This window comes from Nematostella vectensis, chromosome 12 (genome assembly GCF_932526225.1).
Source record: "Nematostella vectensis chromosome 12, jaNemVect1.1, whole genome shotgun sequence".
Taxonomy (NCBI): Eukaryota; Metazoa; Cnidaria; class Anthozoa; order Actiniaria; family Edwardsiidae; genus Nematostella; species Nematostella vectensis.
Genome location: NC_064045.1, coordinates 2,696,736 through 2,717,011, shown reverse-complemented (window position 1 = coordinate 2,717,011; position 20,276 = coordinate 2,696,736). Strand labels below are relative to the sequence as shown.

The 20,276-nt window shown below is 48.6% G+C and overlaps 1 protein-coding gene across 2 annotated transcripts in view; it reads left to right on the top strand.

Moving 5' to 3' along the window:
* Window positions 1-17,215, top strand: part of LOC5502119 (fas-binding factor 1 homolog) — a 48,658-nt gene extending 31,443 nt beyond the window's left edge. Inside the window, exons 18-24 of one of the 2 annotated variants that reach the window (XM_048719747.1) lie at window positions 5,102-5,205; window positions 5,716-5,934; window positions 6,674-6,892; window positions 7,463-7,600; window positions 8,696-8,801; window positions 15,543-15,676; window positions 16,323-17,215. In XM_048719747.1, the coding sequence (XP_048575704.1) occupies window positions 5,102-5,205; window positions 5,716-5,934; window positions 6,674-6,892; window positions 7,463-7,600; window positions 8,696-8,801; window positions 15,543-15,676; window positions 16,323-16,427 (1,025 nt within the window). In that variant the 3' untranslated portion in view covers window positions 16,428-17,215. Of the gene's footprint in view, window positions 1-5,101; window positions 5,206-5,715; window positions 5,935-6,673; window positions 6,893-7,462; window positions 7,601-8,695; window positions 8,802-15,539; window positions 15,677-16,322 lie in introns of both variants that reach the window. The other variant, XM_048719746.1, reaches the window with a different exon arrangement.
* Window positions 17,216-20,276: the final 3,061 nt, after the last annotated feature.

Sequence of the window (20,276 nt, the reverse complement as noted above, 5' to 3'; positions counted from 1 at the left end):
GTCCCGATACTGGACAGGTGGTGAGGCAGGGGATAGAAGCCATTAGACGAGTCCCGATACTGGACAGGTGGTGAGGCAGGAGATAGAAGCCATGTGACGAGTCCCGATACTGGACAGGTGGTGAGGCAGGGGATAGAAGCCATGTGACCAGTCCCTATACTGGACAGGTGGTGAGGCAGGGTATAGAAGCCATGTGACGGGTCCCTATACTGGACAGGTGGTGAGGCAGGGTATAGAAGCCATGTGACGGGTCCCTATACTGGACAGGTGGTGAGGCAGGAGATAGAAGCCATGTGACGAGTCCCGATACTAGACAGGTGGTGAGGCAGGGGATAGAAGCCATGTGACGAGTCCCTATACTGGACAGGTGGTGAGGCAGGGGATAGAAGCCATGTGACGAGTCCCGATACTGGACATGTGGTGATGCAGGGTATAGAAGCCATGTGACGGGTCCCTATACTGGACAGGTGGTGAGGCAGGGGATAGAAACCATGTGACGAGTCCCGATACTGGACAGGTGGTGAGGCAGGGGATAGAAGCCATGTGACCAGTCCCTATACTGGACAGGTGGTGAGGCAGGAGATAGAAGCCATGTGACGAGTCCCGATACTGGACAGGTGGTGAGGCAGGGGATAGAAGCCATGTGACGAGTCCCGATACTGGACAGGTGGTGAGGCAGGGGATAGAAGCCATGTGACGAGTCCCTATACTGGATAGGTGTTGAAGCAGGAGATAGAAGCCATGTGACGAGTCCCGATACTGGACAGGTGGTGAGGCAGGGGATAGAAGCCATGTGACGAGTCCCGATACTGGACACGTGGTGAGGCAGGAGATAGAAGCCATGTGACGAGTCCCGATAATGGACAGGTGGTGAGGCAGGGGATAGAAGCCATGTGACGAGTCCCGATACTGGACACGTGGTGAGGCAGGAGATAGAAGCCATGTGACGAGTCCCGATACTGGACAGGTGGTGAGGCAGGGGATAGAAGCCATGTGACGAGTCCCGATACTGGACAGGCTGGTGAGGCAGGAGATAGAAGCCATGTGACGAGTCCCGATACTGGACAGGTGGTGAGGCAGGGGATAGAAGTCATGTCACGAGTCCCTATACTGGACAGGTGGAGAGGCAGGAGATAGAAGCCATGTGATGAGTCCCTATACTGGACATGTGGTGAGGCAGGAGATAGAAGCCATGTGACGTGTCCCTATACTGGACAGGTGGTGAGGCAGGAGATAGAAGCCATGTGACGAGTCCCGATACTGGACAGGTGGTGAGGCAGGGGATAGAAGCCATGTGACGAGTCCCGATACTGGACAGGTTGGTGAGGCAGGAGATAGAAGCCATGTGACGAGTCCCGATACTGGACAGGTGGTGAGGCAGGGGATAGAAGCCATGGACGAGTCCCTATACTGGACAGGTTGGTGAGGCAGGAGATAAAAGCCATGTGACGAGTCCCGATACTGGACAGGTGGTGAGGCAGGGGATAGAAGCCATGTGACGAGTCCCTATACTGGACAGGTTGGTGAGGCAGGAGATAGAAGCCATGTGACGAGTCCCGATACTGGACAGGTGGTGAGGCAGGGAATAGAAGCCATGTGACGAGTCCCTATACTGGACAGGTTGGTGAGGCAGGGGATAGAAGCCATGTGACGAGTCCCGATACTGGACAGGTGGTGAGGCAGGAGATAGAAGCCATGTGACGAGTCCCGATACTGGACAGGTGGTGAGGCAGGGGATAGAAGCCATGTGACGAGTCCCGATACTGGACAGGTGGTGAGGCAGGGTATAGAAGCCATGTGACGAGTCCCGATACTGGACAGGTGGTGAGGCAGGGGATAGAAGCCATGTGACGAGTCCCGATACTGGACAGGTGGTGAGGCAGGGGATAGAAGCCATGTGACGAGTCCCGATACTGGACAGGTGGTGAGGCAGGGGATAGAAGCCATGTGACGAGTCCCGATACTGGACAGGTGGTGAGGCAGGAGATAGAAGCCATGTGACGAGTCCCGATACTGGACAGGTGGTGAGGCAGGGGATAGAAGCCATTAGACGAGTCCCGATACTGGACAGGTGGTGAGGCAGGAGATAGAAGCCATGTGACGAGTCCCTATACTGGACAGGTTGGTGAGGCAGGGGATAGAAGCCATGTGACGAGTCCCGATACTGGACAGGTGGTGAGGCAGGGGATAGAAGCCATGTGACGAGTCCCGATACTGGACAGGTGGTGAGGCAGGAGATAGAAGCCATGTGACGGGTCCCGATACTGGACAGGTGGTAAGGCAGGAGATAGAAGCCATGTGACGAGTCCCGATACTGGACAGGTTGGTGAGGCAGGAGATAGAAGCCATGTGACGAGTCCCGATACTGGACAGGTGGTAAGGCAGGAGATAGAAGCCATTAGACGAGTCCCGATACTGGACAGGTGGTGATGCAGGGTATAGAAGCCATGTCACGAGTCCCGATACTGGACAGGTGGTAAGGCAGGAGATAGAAGCCATGTCACGAGTCCCGATACTGGACAGGTGGTGATGCAGGGTATAGAAGCCATGTCACGAGTCCCGATACTGGACAGGTGGTGAGGCAAAAGATAGAAGCCATGTGACGAGTCCCGATACTGGACAGGTGGTGAGGCAGGGGATAGAAGCCATGTGACGGGTCCCGATACTGGACAGGTGGTGAGGCAGGAGATAGAAGCCATGTGACGAGTCCCGATACTGGACAGGTGGTGATGCAGGAGATAGAAGCCATGTGACGAGTCCCGATACTGGACAGGTGGTGAGGCAGGAGATAGAAGCCATTAGACGAGTCCCGATACTGGACAGGTGGTGATGCAGGGTATAGAAGCCATGTCACGAGTCCCGATACTGGACAGGTGGTAAGGCAGGAGATAGAAGCCATGTCACGAGTCCCGATACTGGACAGGTGGTGATGCAGGGTATAGAAGCCATGTCACGAGTCCCGATACTGGACAGGTGGTGAGGCAAAAGATAGAAGCCATGTGACGAGTCCCGATACTGGACAGGTGGTGAGGCAGGGGATAGAAGCCATGTGACGGGTCCCGATACTGGACAGGTGGTGAGGCAGGAGATAGAAGCCATGTGACGAGTCCCGATACTGGACAGGTGGTGATGCAGGAGATAGAAGCCATGTGACGAGTCCCGATACTGGACAGGTGGTGAGGCAGGTGATAGAAGCCATGTGACGGGTCCCGATACTGGACAGGTGGTAAGGCAGGAGATAGAAGCCATGTGACGAGTCCCTATACTGGACAGGTGGTGAGGCAGGAGATAGAAGCCATGTGACGGGTCCCGATACTGGACAGGTGGTGAGGCAGGGTATAGAAGCCATGTGGTTCCCTAGAAGCACTCTGTTATTGGAGCACAAAAAGATAATAATACGTTCACTATAAAGTTATGTGCCATAGCGAAGTTATGTCTCATAACCGAAGGTGGAGCCGGACGTGTTGTCTTATGTTCTCTGTGTGTTTTTCCCTGGTTTTCAGGTCTGATAGCTAAGATGTAGAAGTGTTGTACTAATTTCTCTGTGTTTCAAATCTGAAAGCTAAGATGTAGACGTGTTGTACTAAGTTCTCTGTGTTTCAGGTCAGATAGCTAAGATGTAGACGTGTTGTACTAAGTTCTCTGTGTTTCAGGTCAGATAGCTAAGATGTAGACGTGTTGTACTAAGTTCTCGGTGTTTCAGGTCTGATAGCTAAGATGTAGACGTGTTGTACTAATTTCTCTGTGTTTCAGGTCAGATAGCCAAGATGTAGAAGTGTTGTACTAATTTCTCTGTGTTTGAGGTCTGATAGCTAAGATGTAGAAGTGTTGTACTAATTTCTCTGTGTTCCAGGTCAGATAGCCAAGATGTAGACGTGTTGTACTAAGTTCTCTGTGTTCCAGGTCAGATAGCTAAGATGTAGACGTGTTGTACTAAGTTCTCTGTGTTTCAGGTCTGATAGCTAAGATGTAGACGTGTTGTACTAAGTTCTCTGTGTTTCAGGTCTGATAGCTAAGATATAGACGTGTTGTACTAAGTTCTCTGTGTTTCAGGTCAGATAGCCAAGATATAGACGTGTTGTACTAAGTTCTCTGTGTTTCAGGTCAGATAGCCAAGATATAGACGTGTTGTACTAAGTTCTCTGTGTTTCAGGTCTGATAGCCAAGATGTAGAAGTGTTGTACTAAGTTCTCTGTGTTTCAGGTCTGATAGCTAAGATGTAGAAGTGTTGTACTAAGTTCTCTGTGTTTCAGGTCTGATAGCTATGATGTAGACGTGTTGTACTAAGTTCTCTGTGTTTCAGGTCAGATAGCTAAGATATAGACGTGTTGTACTAAGTTCTCTGTGTTTCAGGTCTGATAGCCAAGATATAGACGTGTTGTACTAAGTTCTCTGTGTTTCAGGTCTGATAGCTAAGATGTAGAAGTGTTGTACTAAGTTCTCTGTGTTACAGGTCTGATAGCTAAGATATAGACGTGTTGTACTAAGTTCTCTGTGTTTCAGGTCTGATAGCTAAGATGTAGAAGTGTTGTACTAAGTTCTCTGTGTTTCAGGTCTGATAGCCAAGATGTAGACGTGTTGTACTAATTTCTCTGTGTTCCAGGTCAGATAGCCAAGATGTAGACGTGTTGTACTATTCTCTGTGTTCTAGGTCTGATAGCTAAGATGTAGAAGTGTTGTACTAAGTTCTCTGTGTTTCAGGTTAGATAGCCAAGATATAGACGTGTTGTACTAAGTTCTCTGTGTTTCAGGTCTGATAGCTAAGATATAGACGTGTTGTACTAAGTTCTCTGTGTTTCAGGTCTGATAGCTAAGATATAGACGTGTTGTACTAAGTTCTCTGTGTTTCAGGTCAGATAGCCAAGATATAGACGTGTTGTACTAAGTTCTCTGTGTTTCAGGTCTGATAGCTAAGATATAGACGTGTTGTACTAAGTTCTCTGTGTTTCAGGTCAGATAGCCAAGATATAGACGTGTTGTACTAAGTTCTCTGTGTTTCAGGTCTGATAGCTAAGATATAGACGTGTTGTACTAATTTCTCTGTGTTTCAGGTCTGATAGCTAAGATATAGACGTGTTGTACTAAGTTCTCTGTGTTTCAGGTCTGATAGCTAAGATGGAGCTACATCTCAGAGAACAGACTCGTCAGTTGGATCAGGAGAAATGGCGCCTTTCTGCCGAGGAAGCTCGGGTCAAAACACTTCAGGTAATGAAGAAGCGAACCATGCTGCCCTAACAGCCTTGTTACGCACGTGGGCAGTTAATAGAAACCTGAAATACATTCAAAATAGATAAATTTCGAAGGCCAATCACTCTTCTGCAGCTTGAATGCTAAATTATTAGAGCGCAGATTCAACGGGGTCGAGTTGAAGACTTAAATAGGCGCCTCAGGCAGCCCGCCACACGACTCATGCCCGACCACGGAACACGGCATCAATCGAAATTGCTATTTTTTTAGAGGGAGATAAACCGTGAAAACCGAAACAAAAAAGCACATTCATGCAGTCAACTTTTGCATAGCTATACTTACTGATACCATTTTCAAATACACACACTGTATTTTGTCGTAAGTAATGAGGTTGACTATTCTCCCAAGTGTACTAACGAGAGAATAATCCGAGTTAAAAACAGTATGTCGTTAGCTCTATTGTCCCTTGTATAGACCTCTTTTGAAACCTAGGGTTGCATAATTTAAGCTCTGCTGTCTTTTGTACAGAACTCTCTGGAAACCGAGCGTCGCATGACAATGGAGCAGCTTGCCGAGGAGAGAGCAGATGTACAGCGGTTACGCGAAGAGTTTATGCGCGAGCAGCAGCGCGTCACGTTACATCTGCAGGAAGAAAAGCGCGCGCTTTCCACCGAGCGTGCGCAGTTAGCGTCAACACACCGAGAGCTAATGACGAGGGAACGGCACAAGACAGACACATCAATACAGGTTATAACACACGGCACAAGACAGACACATAAATACAGGTGATAACACCCGGCACAAGACAGACACATCAATACAGGTGATAACACACGGCACAAGACAGACACATAAATACAGGTGATGACACACGGCACAAGACAGACACATCAATACAGGTGATAACACACGGCACAAGACAGACACATAAATACAGGTGATAACACACGGCACAAGACAGACACATCAATACAGGTGAAAACACACGGCACAAGACAAACACATCAATACAGGTGAAAACACACGGCACAAGACAGGCACATCAATACAGGTGAAAACACACGGCACAAGACAGGCACATCAATACAGGTGATAACACACGGCACAAGACAGACATATCAATACAGGTGAGAACACACGGCACAAGACAGACACATCGATACTGGTGATAACACACGGCACAAGACAGACACATCAATACAGGTAATAACACACGGCACAAGACAATATCAATACAGGTGAAAACACACGGCACAAGACAGACACATCAATACAGGTGATAACACACGGCACAAGACAGACATATCAATGCAGGTGTAAATAAGCTTTCTAGCTTATTTGTTGTTTTTGTCTAAATAAGTTGCTTTTTGTTTTGTTCTTATTTTGCCGCTAAAAGCCTAAGCGCACGCGAGTTTACCACCCAGAATGATCTTCCTTTTTATCCTACAGAACTGTGTTTAAATTTCTTCTTTCTTTTCAACCCAAGGCTGAAGCAGACCTAGAGGCTACTGCGACGGCTGTCAAGCAAGATGCTGCTGCCCTGAGTGTTCGGCAGGCTCAGATGAAGCAGCAGGAGGAGAGCCTGGCGCGAGATAAGCGTGAGTTCGAGCGGCGGAAGGAGTCATTTGAGGAAGAAAAAGACCGCATCGGCAAGCTGAGTCTGGAGGTGCAGCAACGCTCTCAGGAGATTGGCGAGCTGTGCGCGGTAAGTGCAGTGTTTCATGGATTTCACTTAAAGGTCCCTAGTCAGTCTCACCTTTTAAGTCAGTCTCACCTTTTAAGTCAGTCTCACCTTTTAAGTAAGTCAGTCTCACCTTTTATGTCAGTCTTACCTTTTAAGTCAGTCTCAACTTTTAAGTAAGTCAGTCTCACCTTTTAAGTCAGTCTCAGCTTTTAAGTCAGTCTCACCTTTTAAGTCAGTCTCACCTTTTTTAAAAAAAAGCAGCTGACAAAGGCTGATATTACATGCCTTGAGGCCTTGTCGTTATGTTGCGTGATCGTGCCGTCTCGTAACAATTTGTATCGTGCCCTGATGAGTGCCGAGCGCTATTACCGTGTCATTAGTGTGCCTTTACTGTGTTATCAGCGTGTTATGACCGTGCCATTGTCACATGTAATGATTGTACCGTGACCGTGTTGTGACTGTATCATCTCCATGGTGGCTGTCTTGTGACTGTATTGTTTCCATGGTCACCGTCTTATGACTATCGTTTCCATGGTCACCGTCTTATGAATATCGTCTCCATGGTGACTGTATTGTAACTGTATTTCCCAGGAGGCAACGCGCGTGCGGGAGGAAGGAGAGGAAGCCTTGGTGCTAGCAGAACGGCTCCGAGCAGAGAATGGAAACGAGCAGGCCGAGCTGGATAATCAGTTGGTTATTTTACAAGAGAAGGAGCGCCAACTAGCGGAGGTATGACTTAAAGCCGCATTGTCACCAGTTTACCGACGGAAACCTCAACCGTTAAAAAACAAATCTTTTAGAATCTATTAGAATCCGAGATATTTAACAGGCCATCTGCTCTAAATTATCAATCAAATCCTCAAAGAAACTTCCAATAAACACACTGCTTTCAATATTTTGAAATATTTTTCCCGTTTTTCCGTTAAAAATCATCGGAGATTTTTACGTAATCGACCGGAAGTAAACTGGTACCAATGCGGCTTTAAGCCAGCTATGCCTTAGTAATAGGGACAGTATTTTTCTTAAATTAGAAGCAAATGGCCAGTAACACGTGACTGTGCCCCCCACCCCCTCCCCAGTATTTTCTTGCCCGCTATTGCAAGAGGAAAAGTGCCTGCTAGCTGTGGGCTAGCTGTGGTATGACTTTGTAGGCGTGAACACAGAGTGGTACACAGGGTGCTCGCTCACCCCCCCCCCCCCCCTTGGGAACCAAAAAGTGTTTTTTTCCATATGATACCTATAACTGCGCACCCCCCTTGGCCAATCCTGGGTATGCCTTCTTTGTGCTTTTTCCGAGTCTGAAATCCAGACAGGAGGTGGTAACAATATAAAACAGTCTGAATATGTAAAAGCAGCGGAATGTTCGAATAATTTGCCTTTCTTTCCATTTGCTCATCGACTTATAATCACCTCACCTCACGTATCCTCTTCGCGGGCAGTTGCGCATAAGGCCTTGATACTTCTCCTCCAATTGGGCCTATCACGAGCTATCAACTCTGCCTCCTAAGATTTCCATCCTGCCTCTGTTCTCTCCTTTTCCACTGACCGCCTTCAAGTTGTCTTAGGTCTTCCTATTTTTCTTTTTCTGTCAGGCTTCCATGTAAGTGCAGTTGCGCAATGGTGTTCTGAGTACATGGCATCCTGAGTACATGCCCGAGATACTTTCATCTCCTTCTCACTTCTAAGCTCATCTGTGTAGATCCTGTTTCTTGGTTCAGTTCCTCTATTGATGTTATGTACAGCCAGAAGATGCCCATTGATTTATAATAGACCCCTTGACCCCTTGACCACTTGACCCCTTGACCCCTTGACCCCTTGTTTCAGGATCGTGTGGCTATTGCACATGAGCGCCGATTGCTGGAGATGGACAAGAGAGCAGGACGTTGCCGAGAGTGTGCAGAAAGACACTCGCCACCCCTCCCTCGCACAGGTACGTAGTCCACCCCTCTACTATGAAATCAGAAAGACACTCGCCACCCCTCCCTCGCACAGGTACATAGTCCACCCCTCTACTATGAAACCAGAAAGACACTCCCCACCCCTCCCTCGCACAGGTACGTAGTCTACCCCTCTACTATGAAACTGGAAAGACACTCCCCACCCTTCCCTCGCACAGGTACGTAGTCTACCCCTCTACTATGAAACCGGAAAAACACTCGCCACCCCTCCCTCGCACAGGTACGTAGTCCACCCCTCTACTATGAAACCAGAAAGACACTCCCCACCCTTCCCTCGCACAGGTACGTAGTCCACCCCTCTACTATGAAACCAGAAAGACACTCCCCACCCCTCCCTCGCACAGGTACATAGTCCACCCCTCTACTATGAAACCAGAAAGACACTCCTCACCCCTCCCTCGCACAGGTACGTAGTCCACCCCTCTACTATGAAACCAGAAAAACACTCCCCACCCCTCCCTCGCACAGGTACGTAGTCCACCCCTCTACTATGAAACCAGAAAGACACTCCCCACCCCTCCCTCGCACAGGTACGTAGTCCACCCCTCTACTATGAAACCAGAAAGACACTCCCCACCCCTCCCTCGCACAGGTACATAGTCCACCCCTCTACTATGAAACCAGAAAGACACTCCCCACCCCTCCCTCGCACAGGTACGTAGTCCACCCTTTTACTATGAAACCAGAAAGACACTCCCCACCCCTCCCTCGCACAGGTACGTAGTCCATCCCTTTACTATGAAACCGGAAAGAAACTCGCCACCCCTCCCTCGCACAGGTACGTAGTCCATCCCTTTACTATGAAACCGGAAAGACACTCCCCACCCCTCCCTCGCACAGGTAGGTAGTCCACCCCTCTACTATGAAACCGGAAAGGCACTCCCCACCCCTCCCTCGCACAGGTACGTAGTCCACCCCTTTACTATGAAACCGGAAAGACACTCCCCACCCCTCCCTCGCACAGGTACGTAGTCCATCCCTTTACTATGAAACCGGAAAGACACTCGCCACCCCTCCCTCGCACAGGTACGTAGTCCATCCCTTTACTATGAAACCGGAAAGACACTCCCCACCCCTCCCTCGCACAGGTACGTAGTCCACCCCTCTACTATGAAACCAGAAAGACACTCCCCACCCCTCCCTCGCACAGGTACGTAGTCCACCCCTCTACTATGAAACCAGAAAGACACTCCCCACCCCTCCCTCGCACAGGTACATAGTCCACCCCTCTACTATGAAACCAGAAAGACACTCCCCACCCCTCCCTCGCACAGGTACGTAGTCCACCCTTTTACTATGAAACCAGAAAGACACTCCCCACCCCTCCCTCGCACAGGTACGTAGTCCATCCCTTTACTATGAAACCGGAAAGAAACTCGCCACCCCTCCCTCGCACAGGTACGTAGTCCATCCCTTTACTATGAAACCGGAAAGACACTCCCCACCCCTCCCTCGCACAGGTAGGTAGTCCACCCCTCTACTATGAAACCGGAAAGGCACTCCCCACCCCTCCCTCGCACAGGTACGTAGTCCACCCCTTTACTATGAAACCGGAAAGACACTCCCCACCCCTCCCTCGCACAGGTACGTAGTCCATCCCTTTACTATGAAACCGGAAAGACACTCGCCACCCCTCCCTCGCACAGGTACGTAGTCCATCCCTTTACTATGAAACCGGAAAGACACTCCCCACTTCTCCCTCGCACAGGTACGTAGTCCACCCCTTTACTATGAAACCGGAAAGACACTCCCCACCCCTCCCTCGCACAGGTACGTAGTCCACCCCTCTACTATGAAACCGGAAAGGCACTCCCCACCCCTCCCTCGCACAGGTACGTAGTCCACCCCTTTATTATGAAACCGGAAAGACACTCCCCACCCCTCCCTCGCACAGGTACGTAGTCCACCCTTTTACTATGAAACCAGAAAGACACTCCCCACCCCTCCCTCGCACAGGTACGTAGTCCACCCCTCTACTATGAAACCAGAAAGACACTCCCCACCCCTCCCTCGCACAGGTACGTAGTCCACCCCTTTAGTATGAAACCGGAAAGACACTCCCCACCCCTCCCTCGCACAGGTACGTAGTCCATCCCTTTACTATGAAACCAGAAAGACACTCCCCACCCCTCCCTCGCACAGGTACGTAGTCCACCCCTTTAGTATGAAACCGGAAAGGCACTCCCCACCCCTCCCTTGCACAGGTACGTAGTCCACCTCTTTACTATAAAACCTGAAAGACACTCCCCACCCCTCCCTCGCACAGGTACGTAGTCCACCCCTTTACTATGAAACCGGAAAGACACTCCCCACCCCTCCCTCGCACAGGTACATAGTCCACCCCTCTACTATGAAACCGGAAAGACACTCCTCACCCCTCCCTCGCACAGGTACGTAGTCCACCCCTCTACTATGAAACCAGAAAGACACTCCCCACCCCTCCCTCGCACAGGTACGTAGTCCACCCCTTTACTATGAAACCAGAAAGACACTCCCCACCCCTCCCTCGCACAGGTACGTAGTCCATCCCTTTACTATGAAACCGGAAAGACACTCCCCACCCCTCCCTCGCACAGGTACGTAGTCTACCCTTTTACTATGAAACCAGAAAGACACTCCCCACCCCTCCCTCGCACAGGTACGTAGTCCACCCCTTTACTATGAAACCAGAAAGACACTCCCCACCCCTCCCTCGCACAGGTACGTAGTCCATCCCTTTACTATGAAACCGGAAAGACACTCCCCACCCCTCCCTCGCACAGGTACGTAGTCTACCCTTTTACTATGAAACCAGAAAGACACTCCCCACCCCTCCCTCGCACAGGTACGTAGTCCATCCCTTTACTATGAAACCGGAAAGGCACTCCCCACCCCTCCCTCGCACAGGTACGTAGTCCACCCCTTTACTATAAAACCTGAAAGACACTCCCCACCCCTCCCTCGCACAGGTACGTAGTCCACCCCTTTACTATGAAACCGGAAAGACACTCCCCACCCCTCCCTCGCACAGGTACATAGTCCACCCCTCTACTATGAAACCGGAAAGACACTCCTCACCCCTCCCTCGCACAGGTACGTAGTCCACCCCTCTACTATGAAACCGGAAAGACACTCCCCACCCCTCCCTCGCACAGGTACCTAGTCTACCCCTCTACTATGAAACCGGAAAGACACTCCCCACCCCTCCCTCGCACAGGTACATAGTCCACCCCTTTACTATGAAACCGGAAAGACACTCCCCACCCCTCCCTCGCACAGGTACGTAGTCCACCTCTTTACTATGAAACCAGAAAGACACTCCCCACCCCTCCCTCGCACAGGTACGTAGTCCACCCCTCTACTATGAAACCAGAAAGACACTCCCCACCCCTCCCTCGCACAGGTACGTAGTCCACCCCTTTACTATGAAACCAGAAAGACACTCCCCACCCCTCCCTCGCACAGGTACATAGTCCACCCCTTTACTATGAAACCAGAAAGACACTCCCCACCCCTCCCTCGCACAGGTACGTAGTCCACCCCTCCCTCGCACAGGTACATAGTCCACCCCTTTACTATGAAACCAGAAAGACACTCCCCACCCCTCCCTCGCACAGGTACATAGTCCACCCCTCCCTCGCACAGGTACATAGTCCACCCCTTTACTATGAAACCAGAAAGACACTCCCCACCCCTCCCTCGCACAGGTACATAGTCCACCCCTTCACTATGAAACCAGAAAGACACTCCCCACCCCTCCCTCGCACAGGTACGTAGTCCACCCCTTTACTATGAAACCAGAAAGACACTCCCCACCCCTCCCTCGCACAGGTACGTAGTCCACCCCTTTACTATGAAACCAGAAAGACACTCCCCACCCCTCCCTCGCACAGGTACGTAGTCCACCCCTTTACTATGAAACCGGAAAGACACTCCCCACCCCTCCCTCGCACAGGTACGTAGTCCATCCCTTTACTATGAAACCAGAAAGACACTCCCCACCCCTCCCTCGCACAGGTACGTAGTCCACCCCTTTAGTATGAAACCGGAAAGGCACTCCCCACCCCTCCCTTGCACAGGTACGTAGTCCACCTCTTTACTATAAAACCTGAAAGACACTCCCCACCCCTCCCTCGCACAGGTACGTAGTCCACCCCTTTACTATGAAACCGGAAAGACACTCCCCACCCCTCCCTCGCACAGGTACATAGTCCACCCCTTTACTATGAAACCGGAAAGACACTCCCCACCCCTCCCTCGCACAGGTACGTAGTCCATCCCTTTACTATGAAACCGGAAAGACACTCCCCACCCCTCCCTCGCACAGGTACGTAGTCTACCCTTTTACTATGAAACCAGAAAGACACTCCCCACCCCTCCCTCGCACAGGTACGTAGTCCACCCCTTTACTATGAAACCAGAAAGACACTCCCCACCCCTCCCTCGCACAGGTACGTAGTCCATCCCTTTACTATGAAACCGGAAAGACACTCCCCACCCCTCCCTCGCACAGGTACGTAGTCTACCCTTTTACTATGAAACCAGAAAGACACTCCCCACCCCTCCCTCGCACAGGTACGTAGTCCATCCCTTTACTATGAAACCGGAAAGGCACTCCCCACCCCTCCCTCGCACAGGTACGTAGTCCACCCCTTTACTATAAAACCTGAAAGACACTCCCCACCCCTCCCTCGCACAGGTACGTAGTCCACCCCTTTACTATGAAACCGGAAAGACACTCCCCACCCCTCCCTCGCACAGGTACATAGTCCACCCCTCTACTATGAAACCGGAAAGACACTCCTCACCCCTCCCTCGCACAGGTACGTAGTCCACCCCTCTACTATGAAACCAGAAAGACACTCCCCACCCCTCCCTCGCACAGGTACGTAGTCCACCCCTTTACTATGAAACCAGAAAGACACTCCCCACCCCTCCCTCGCACAGGTACGTAGTCCATCCCTTTACTATGAAACCGGAAAGACACTCCCCACCCCTCCCTCGCACAGGTACCTAGTCTACCCCTCTACTATGAAACCGGAAAGACACTCCCCACCCCTCCCTCGCACAGGTACATAGTCCACCCCTTTACTATGAAACCGGAAAGACACTCCCCACCCCTCCCTCGCACAGGTACGTAGTCCACCCCTTTACTATGAAACCAGAAAGACACTCCCCACCCCTCCCTCGCACAGGTACGTAGTCCACCCCTCTACTATGAAACCAGAAAGACACTCCCCACCCCTCCCTCGCACAGGTACGTAATCCACCCCTTTACTATGAAACCAGAAAGACACTCCCCACCCCTCCCTCGCACAGGTACATAGTCCACCCCTTTACTATGAAACCAGAAAGACACTCCCCACCCCTCCCTCGCACAGGTACGTAGTCCACCCCTCCCTCGCACAGGTACATAGTCCACCCCTTTACTATGAAACCAGAAAGACACTCCCCACCCCTCCCTCGCACAGGTACATAGTCCACCCCTCCCTCGCACAGGTACATAGTCCACCCCTTTACTATGAAACCGGAAAGACACTCCCCACCCCTCCCTCGCACAGGTACATAGTCCACCCCTTTACTATGAAACCAGAAAGACACTCCCCACCCCTCCCTCGCACAGGTACGTAGTCCACCCCTTTACTATGAAACCGGAAAGACACTCCTCTTCCCTCCCTCGCACAGGTACGTAGTCCACCCCTTTACTATGAAACCAGAAAGACACTCCCCACCCCTCCCTCGCACAGGTACATAGTCCACCCCTTTACTATGAAACCAGAAAGACACTCCCCACCCCTCCCTCGCACAGGTACGTAGTCCACCCCTTTACTATGAAACCAGAAAGACACTCCCCACCCCTCCCTCGCACAGGTACGTAGTCCACCCCTTTACTATGAAACCAGAAAGACACTCCCCACCCCTCCCTCGCACAGGTACGTAGTCCACCCCTTTACTATGAAACCGGAAAGACACTCCCCACCCCTCCCTCGCACAGGTACGTAGTCCACCCTTTTACTATGAAACCAGAAAGACACTCCCCACCCCTCCCTCGCACAGGTACGTAGTCCACCCCTTTACTATGAAACCGGAAAGACACTCCTCTTCCCTCCCTCGCACAGGTACGTAGTCCACCCCTTTACTATGAAACCAGAAAGACACCTCCCACCCTTCCCCCGCACAGGTACGTAGTCCACCCCTTTTACTATGAAACCAGAAAGACACTCCTCACCCCTCCCTCGCACAGGTACGTAGTCCATCCCTTTACTATGAAACCAGAAAGACACTCCCCACCCCTCCCTCGCACAGGTACGTAGTCCACCCCTTTACTATGAAACCAGAAAGACACTCCCCACCCTTCCCCCGCACAGGTACGTAGTCCACCCCTCTACTATGAAACCATTAAGACGCTCCCCACCCCTCCCTAGCACAGGTACGTAGTCCACCCCTCTACTATGAAACCGGAAAGACACTCCCCACCCCTCCCTAGCACAGGTACGCAGATCACCCCTCTACTATTTAATAAGAAAACGACCCCCCCCCCCCCCCTGTGTATTACCCACCTTTCCCTTGGTGGTTAGATCCGGGATTCCATTCCTATATTTTACCCAAGAAAATGACGCCGGCAGCCAATATTAAAGCCGTCTACAATATTCCAGTAGTCTCTACATACGCCCTTGTAGGTATGAGCTATGTACATGGTCCCTCTCTCAAGCATTGTGCATTTCCTTCAGTAGCCGACTCGCCTGTAATCCCTGCGGAGGCCCTTTACTCCCCCCAGTCTCCAGGCCGTGGCCGCACGCCAGACATCTTGCTGAACAGCCTGGAGTTGAAGCGAGCCCTCAGACGCTGGTCCAGCGACAAGGAGAAGGTATGCAGGCGCAGGAAGTCACGTGTTATTCCGGCAACTGTCAAAACTTCTTTGCGTACGCCGTTTTGAAAAGAAACCTGCCCTTCGCTAGGAATAGAGGGCTAACAATGCGACTTTGATCTTATTTTATAAATGGCGCAGGAAACTGTGAAAGTGTTAGTCCTTGCGTGGTCACAATACACGAGTAGTTCTTCCTATAACTCGATTGGTAACTCTTTACTTTTTTGGTAACTCTTTACTTTTTTGGTAACTCTTTACTTTTTTGGTAACTCGTACCATTTTTAGGTGACTTGTACCTTTTTTGGTAACTCTTTACTTTTTTGGTAACTCGTACCTTTTGTGGTAACTCGTACCTTTTTTGGTAACTCGTACCTTTTGTGGTAACTCGTACCTTTTTTGGTAACTCTTTACTTTTTTGGTAACTCTTTACTTTTTTGGTAACTCGTACTTATTTTGGTAATTCACGCTAAATCGAACCTTTTTGTGGTAAGTCGAGCTTGCTTCACACATTTATACAAGTCTTCTTGAACCCGTTGACTTGATGTGTTTTTTTTCCAATGAATTAGTTTATTCGGCATATGTCTATCCCGATATGTTTATATGCGATCAGGCAAGTAATTTCTTCTACTCCATTTGTGTTTCGCAGGATGAAGAGTTTCTTGCTCAAGAATCGCGTTTTCTCAATCGGCTTCAGACATCGCGGGACTCGGCAAGAAGTCGGCAGTCACTCGTAACCACTCCAACACAGTAGAAATGTTACCGAGCATCGCACCAGTTTACTTCCGGAGGGCCGACGGAAACCTCAGCCAACAACAACAACAAAAAAATCTATTAGAATCCGCGCTTTTTAACAGGCCACCCCCTAAGTTTCTCGTTTTTCGGAGATTGTTACGTAACTGTTACGTAACAAAAAACTGGTTATAATGTCGCTGTAAGCGACAACAGCTTAGAACGCCAAATAAGTCTAACGAGCTAAGTGTTCTTGAATCGAACACATGGTTTAATCATGAAGTCATCTCACATGGCATGATGCATTTCCCCACATATTCCCACAACACTTTGCGACGCGTGCAGGAAACAGAAGGATAAAAACAAACTTTGCCATCTTGTTTACAATTTTGACGCCTTACCTGTATCTGAGATTTGGCTCAGATAGCGACAAAAATATTGTATTGTTAGTCTAATGCGTTCTGAAATGCAGAATCAAATTGTGTTAATAATGATAACCTTAAATATTATTGCTATTAATCATTTCTGAAATTGTCTTCCTAATTATTCATTAGGTATTATATTTGTATTTTTGACATCGTTAAAACTCGTTTAGCCTCAAATGTTCAAAATATATGGACGGTCGAGCCTCCGAAAAATAGACTTAAAAAAAAGATTGTTTACAGTGTATAGTACCAATAGGTGTAGGCGACCAGCTAGGCTCGTGACGCTAACACGGCAGTTTGTACATTTGTAACTTGGTGCGGTCTTGAAGCGCATTGTGTACAGAAATATATTTTTGTAAGAAATATAAAAGCTTTATGATAGCCAGATCTGTTTCTTTGCGGGGGCTCTGGGAAGAGTAGAAATAGGTTGACGAGAAGATACCGGCTATTATCCCCCCTCCCCCTAAAAAATTCTTGATGGATGACATTTCCTCTGTTGAACGTTTCCAATGTTTCAAATATCACGTGATTGACGGAGATGTACATTTTTCGGGAATAAATTGAGAATATTTAAATTCCTTCACGCCCGGTTACGTGAGATTTGGAACCGTGTTTCAGGGCGGGTGGTGCCAGAAATGTTTGCGTAAAAGAATTCAGATAAACCTTTCTAAATCCTGCCTTTTTCTCTTTTTTTTTCCCATCATTTTGTAATGTATCCACATATTTCAAAGAAGGTTGCACTCGAGTCCTTGCGTCCCTCGCAGCCCGCAGTGATTTGTGGGTAGCGTATAAATGGCTGAATTCTTGTATCTCTAGGCCAACAGGCACATAGAAATGCTACAGCATTTCAAATCTTGATTTGCTTTTAGTTACCAGTATTTCTTCATTTATTCGATTCCCATGAATCACTGCGGCCGGTGACGTCACACGTATACGTCATGCCTTGGGGCACACGTCCCCTGCCCTGGAAACCACAACCCATATCAGTCAATTTTGTTTTAAAAAATGTCGTTTTTTCTAGCTCATATCCTTATTAGACATTACATACCATATTTGGGAGTTCGCTTCAATCATTTTTTCACTTTTTTATCGCTCTAGAAATTTGTCGAGAATTTCCACGTAAACTTGCAGGCATTCGTGTTTTTGCTGGCAGCCATCTTGGAATGGAGCCTCTAGTCCCTAATGTTTTTAAATATCATAGGTCTCCCGTCCCGCGCGCTCGCCCCAGGCTCTTTTAGACCATAAACCCGCGCATTAAATTCGATGGCTAGTAGGGGTGCTGTACGATAGGAAAGGAAGTAACAAAAACTGACAACACTACCCTCCCCCTCCAACAACATTTCATCGGTGAAATTTTGTTTACAGTAGATATGGTTCCGGTCGAACATTTTTACTTCCTGCACGAAAAGCACTTTTTATTTAGAGATGAAACGTAGTTTGAAATAAGCGCCAATAAGCACAATATGAACAATTATAGCGGAGCACCCACGCGGCGCGAAGGGAATCAACTTCCCCATATTCTTTTACTATAAAGGTGTCACGGCGTTTCCTAGGATCTGGCTATTTTTAGACGTGCGGACTAGCCAATCAGACCACAGGGCGGAAAAATTGACTTTGTCTCAAGGAATCCAAAATGGCGGCCGAGAAGGGGGAAAACGATCCTTGCTTTTCAAAGTCTTCCCACATCGTCATATGCCGTCCTAATTTCTGAACCCTTTTAGCCACAGAGAAAGAAACATTTTCTTACTAAGCGTTGGACTATTTATTTCTCCATAAGTGGACTCAAACTTTGTTACGAGGACATTTTTTCTTGCTCTTGCAAAACAATAAATTCGAAAATATGTGATCATTTGTTTCGATCTCGAAATTCTCTCGCTGAGAGGCCATATTATCATTCATAAGGTTTTTGATACTGCTAACTAACTAAATAGTGTAAGAAGTAACATACGATAGTTTATTTCTTGTGTTTGTTGAATATTTTTATTAAACGAGCTCTTCAAAGCTGGAACTGTGTTTGTATCAACACCAATGACCTGTCCTGGACTCACTGTCCTGATCTGGTAAGAAATTGTAAGAAATATCCATGTAAAAGTATACTAACATAAATGGCAACCTCAATATGTATATTTGTGTCTTTTTGTAAATTCTTTTTCCATTCAATTTAAAAATTTATACTTGTTATTTATGATCTGTTATGAATACTTTGTTCAAATTTGACTTTCCAGAAAAAAAGAGGATAGAGAGGACGTGTATTATAGTGACTATCCACTGAAGTCGTTTCTAATGTGACCTCTTGTCTTGGCTGACCAGAAACTATAATACGTTTTATAATCATTACAAAAAAGGACGGCATATGACGATGACACTTATATAATTGTGGACTTTAAAAGCACACTAGCATACACACATTGGCATCAGTCGGGCCAAGACGGGACGCTAGCACAGTCTATTACCCGTGCAGTTCGGCAACCATGGACAGCTGTTTCGTCCTTATTAGGACTCGTCAATGGTATAGCCGGTTTGCCTCAGTTAAACTTCATCGGCAAAAAAACTGCAGGGCGACTTCGACTCGGACGAATTGCTTTAAACCACAGCTTATCCATGTGGGATCTAAAGCTGCGACTGGGCTAGCGTGATGCCAGTTGTGCGGATCACGCATGCGACCTTTCCTACTCTAAAACTCCTTCGAATAGCCAAACTATCCTTGCGAGTATGTATACATAAATGTGGACTTTAAAAGCACACTAGCATACACACATTGGCATCAGTCGGGCCAAGACGGGACGCTAGCACAGTCTTTTACCCGTGCAGTTCGGCAGTCCACACTTATATAATACAGATGATTGCCCCTACTTATGAGCCCATGATGGTAACAAATATTGGTAACCCATCGACTGGAGTTTTGGAGAAGCGATGCCCGTGCGTCCCCAAAAAGCATCGTATGACAACCAAACTTGGCAGGTGTCATATAAGTCAAGGTGCCAAGATATGGTCACGTGATGCGTGACGTCATCGATGAGCAAAACTATTGCGATGTCATATCTATATTCATATCTCCTAAAAACGAACCATCTTATGACAACCAAACTTGGTATGTCTCATGTATGTGTCGAGGGGGTGCACCAATATAGTCACGTGCTTGTGTCGTCATCCATTACGTAACTAGAAGCAAAAATATGCCGACGTCATCAAAAAGAAAAAATATTTATATTTCACGAAGGAAACATCGTGTGGCAACTAAACTCTGTAGGTGCCATGTAGGTGTCAAGGGGGTGCAACAATATGGTCACGTGTTGTGTGACGTCATCGATGACGTCACTAAAAGCAAGAAAAGTAATAAAAAGCAAAAACATTTATATCTCTTGAAAGAAACATTGTTTCACAACCCAAACTTGGCATGTGTCATGTTGGTGTCAAAGGGGTGTACATGGTCACGTGATTTGTGA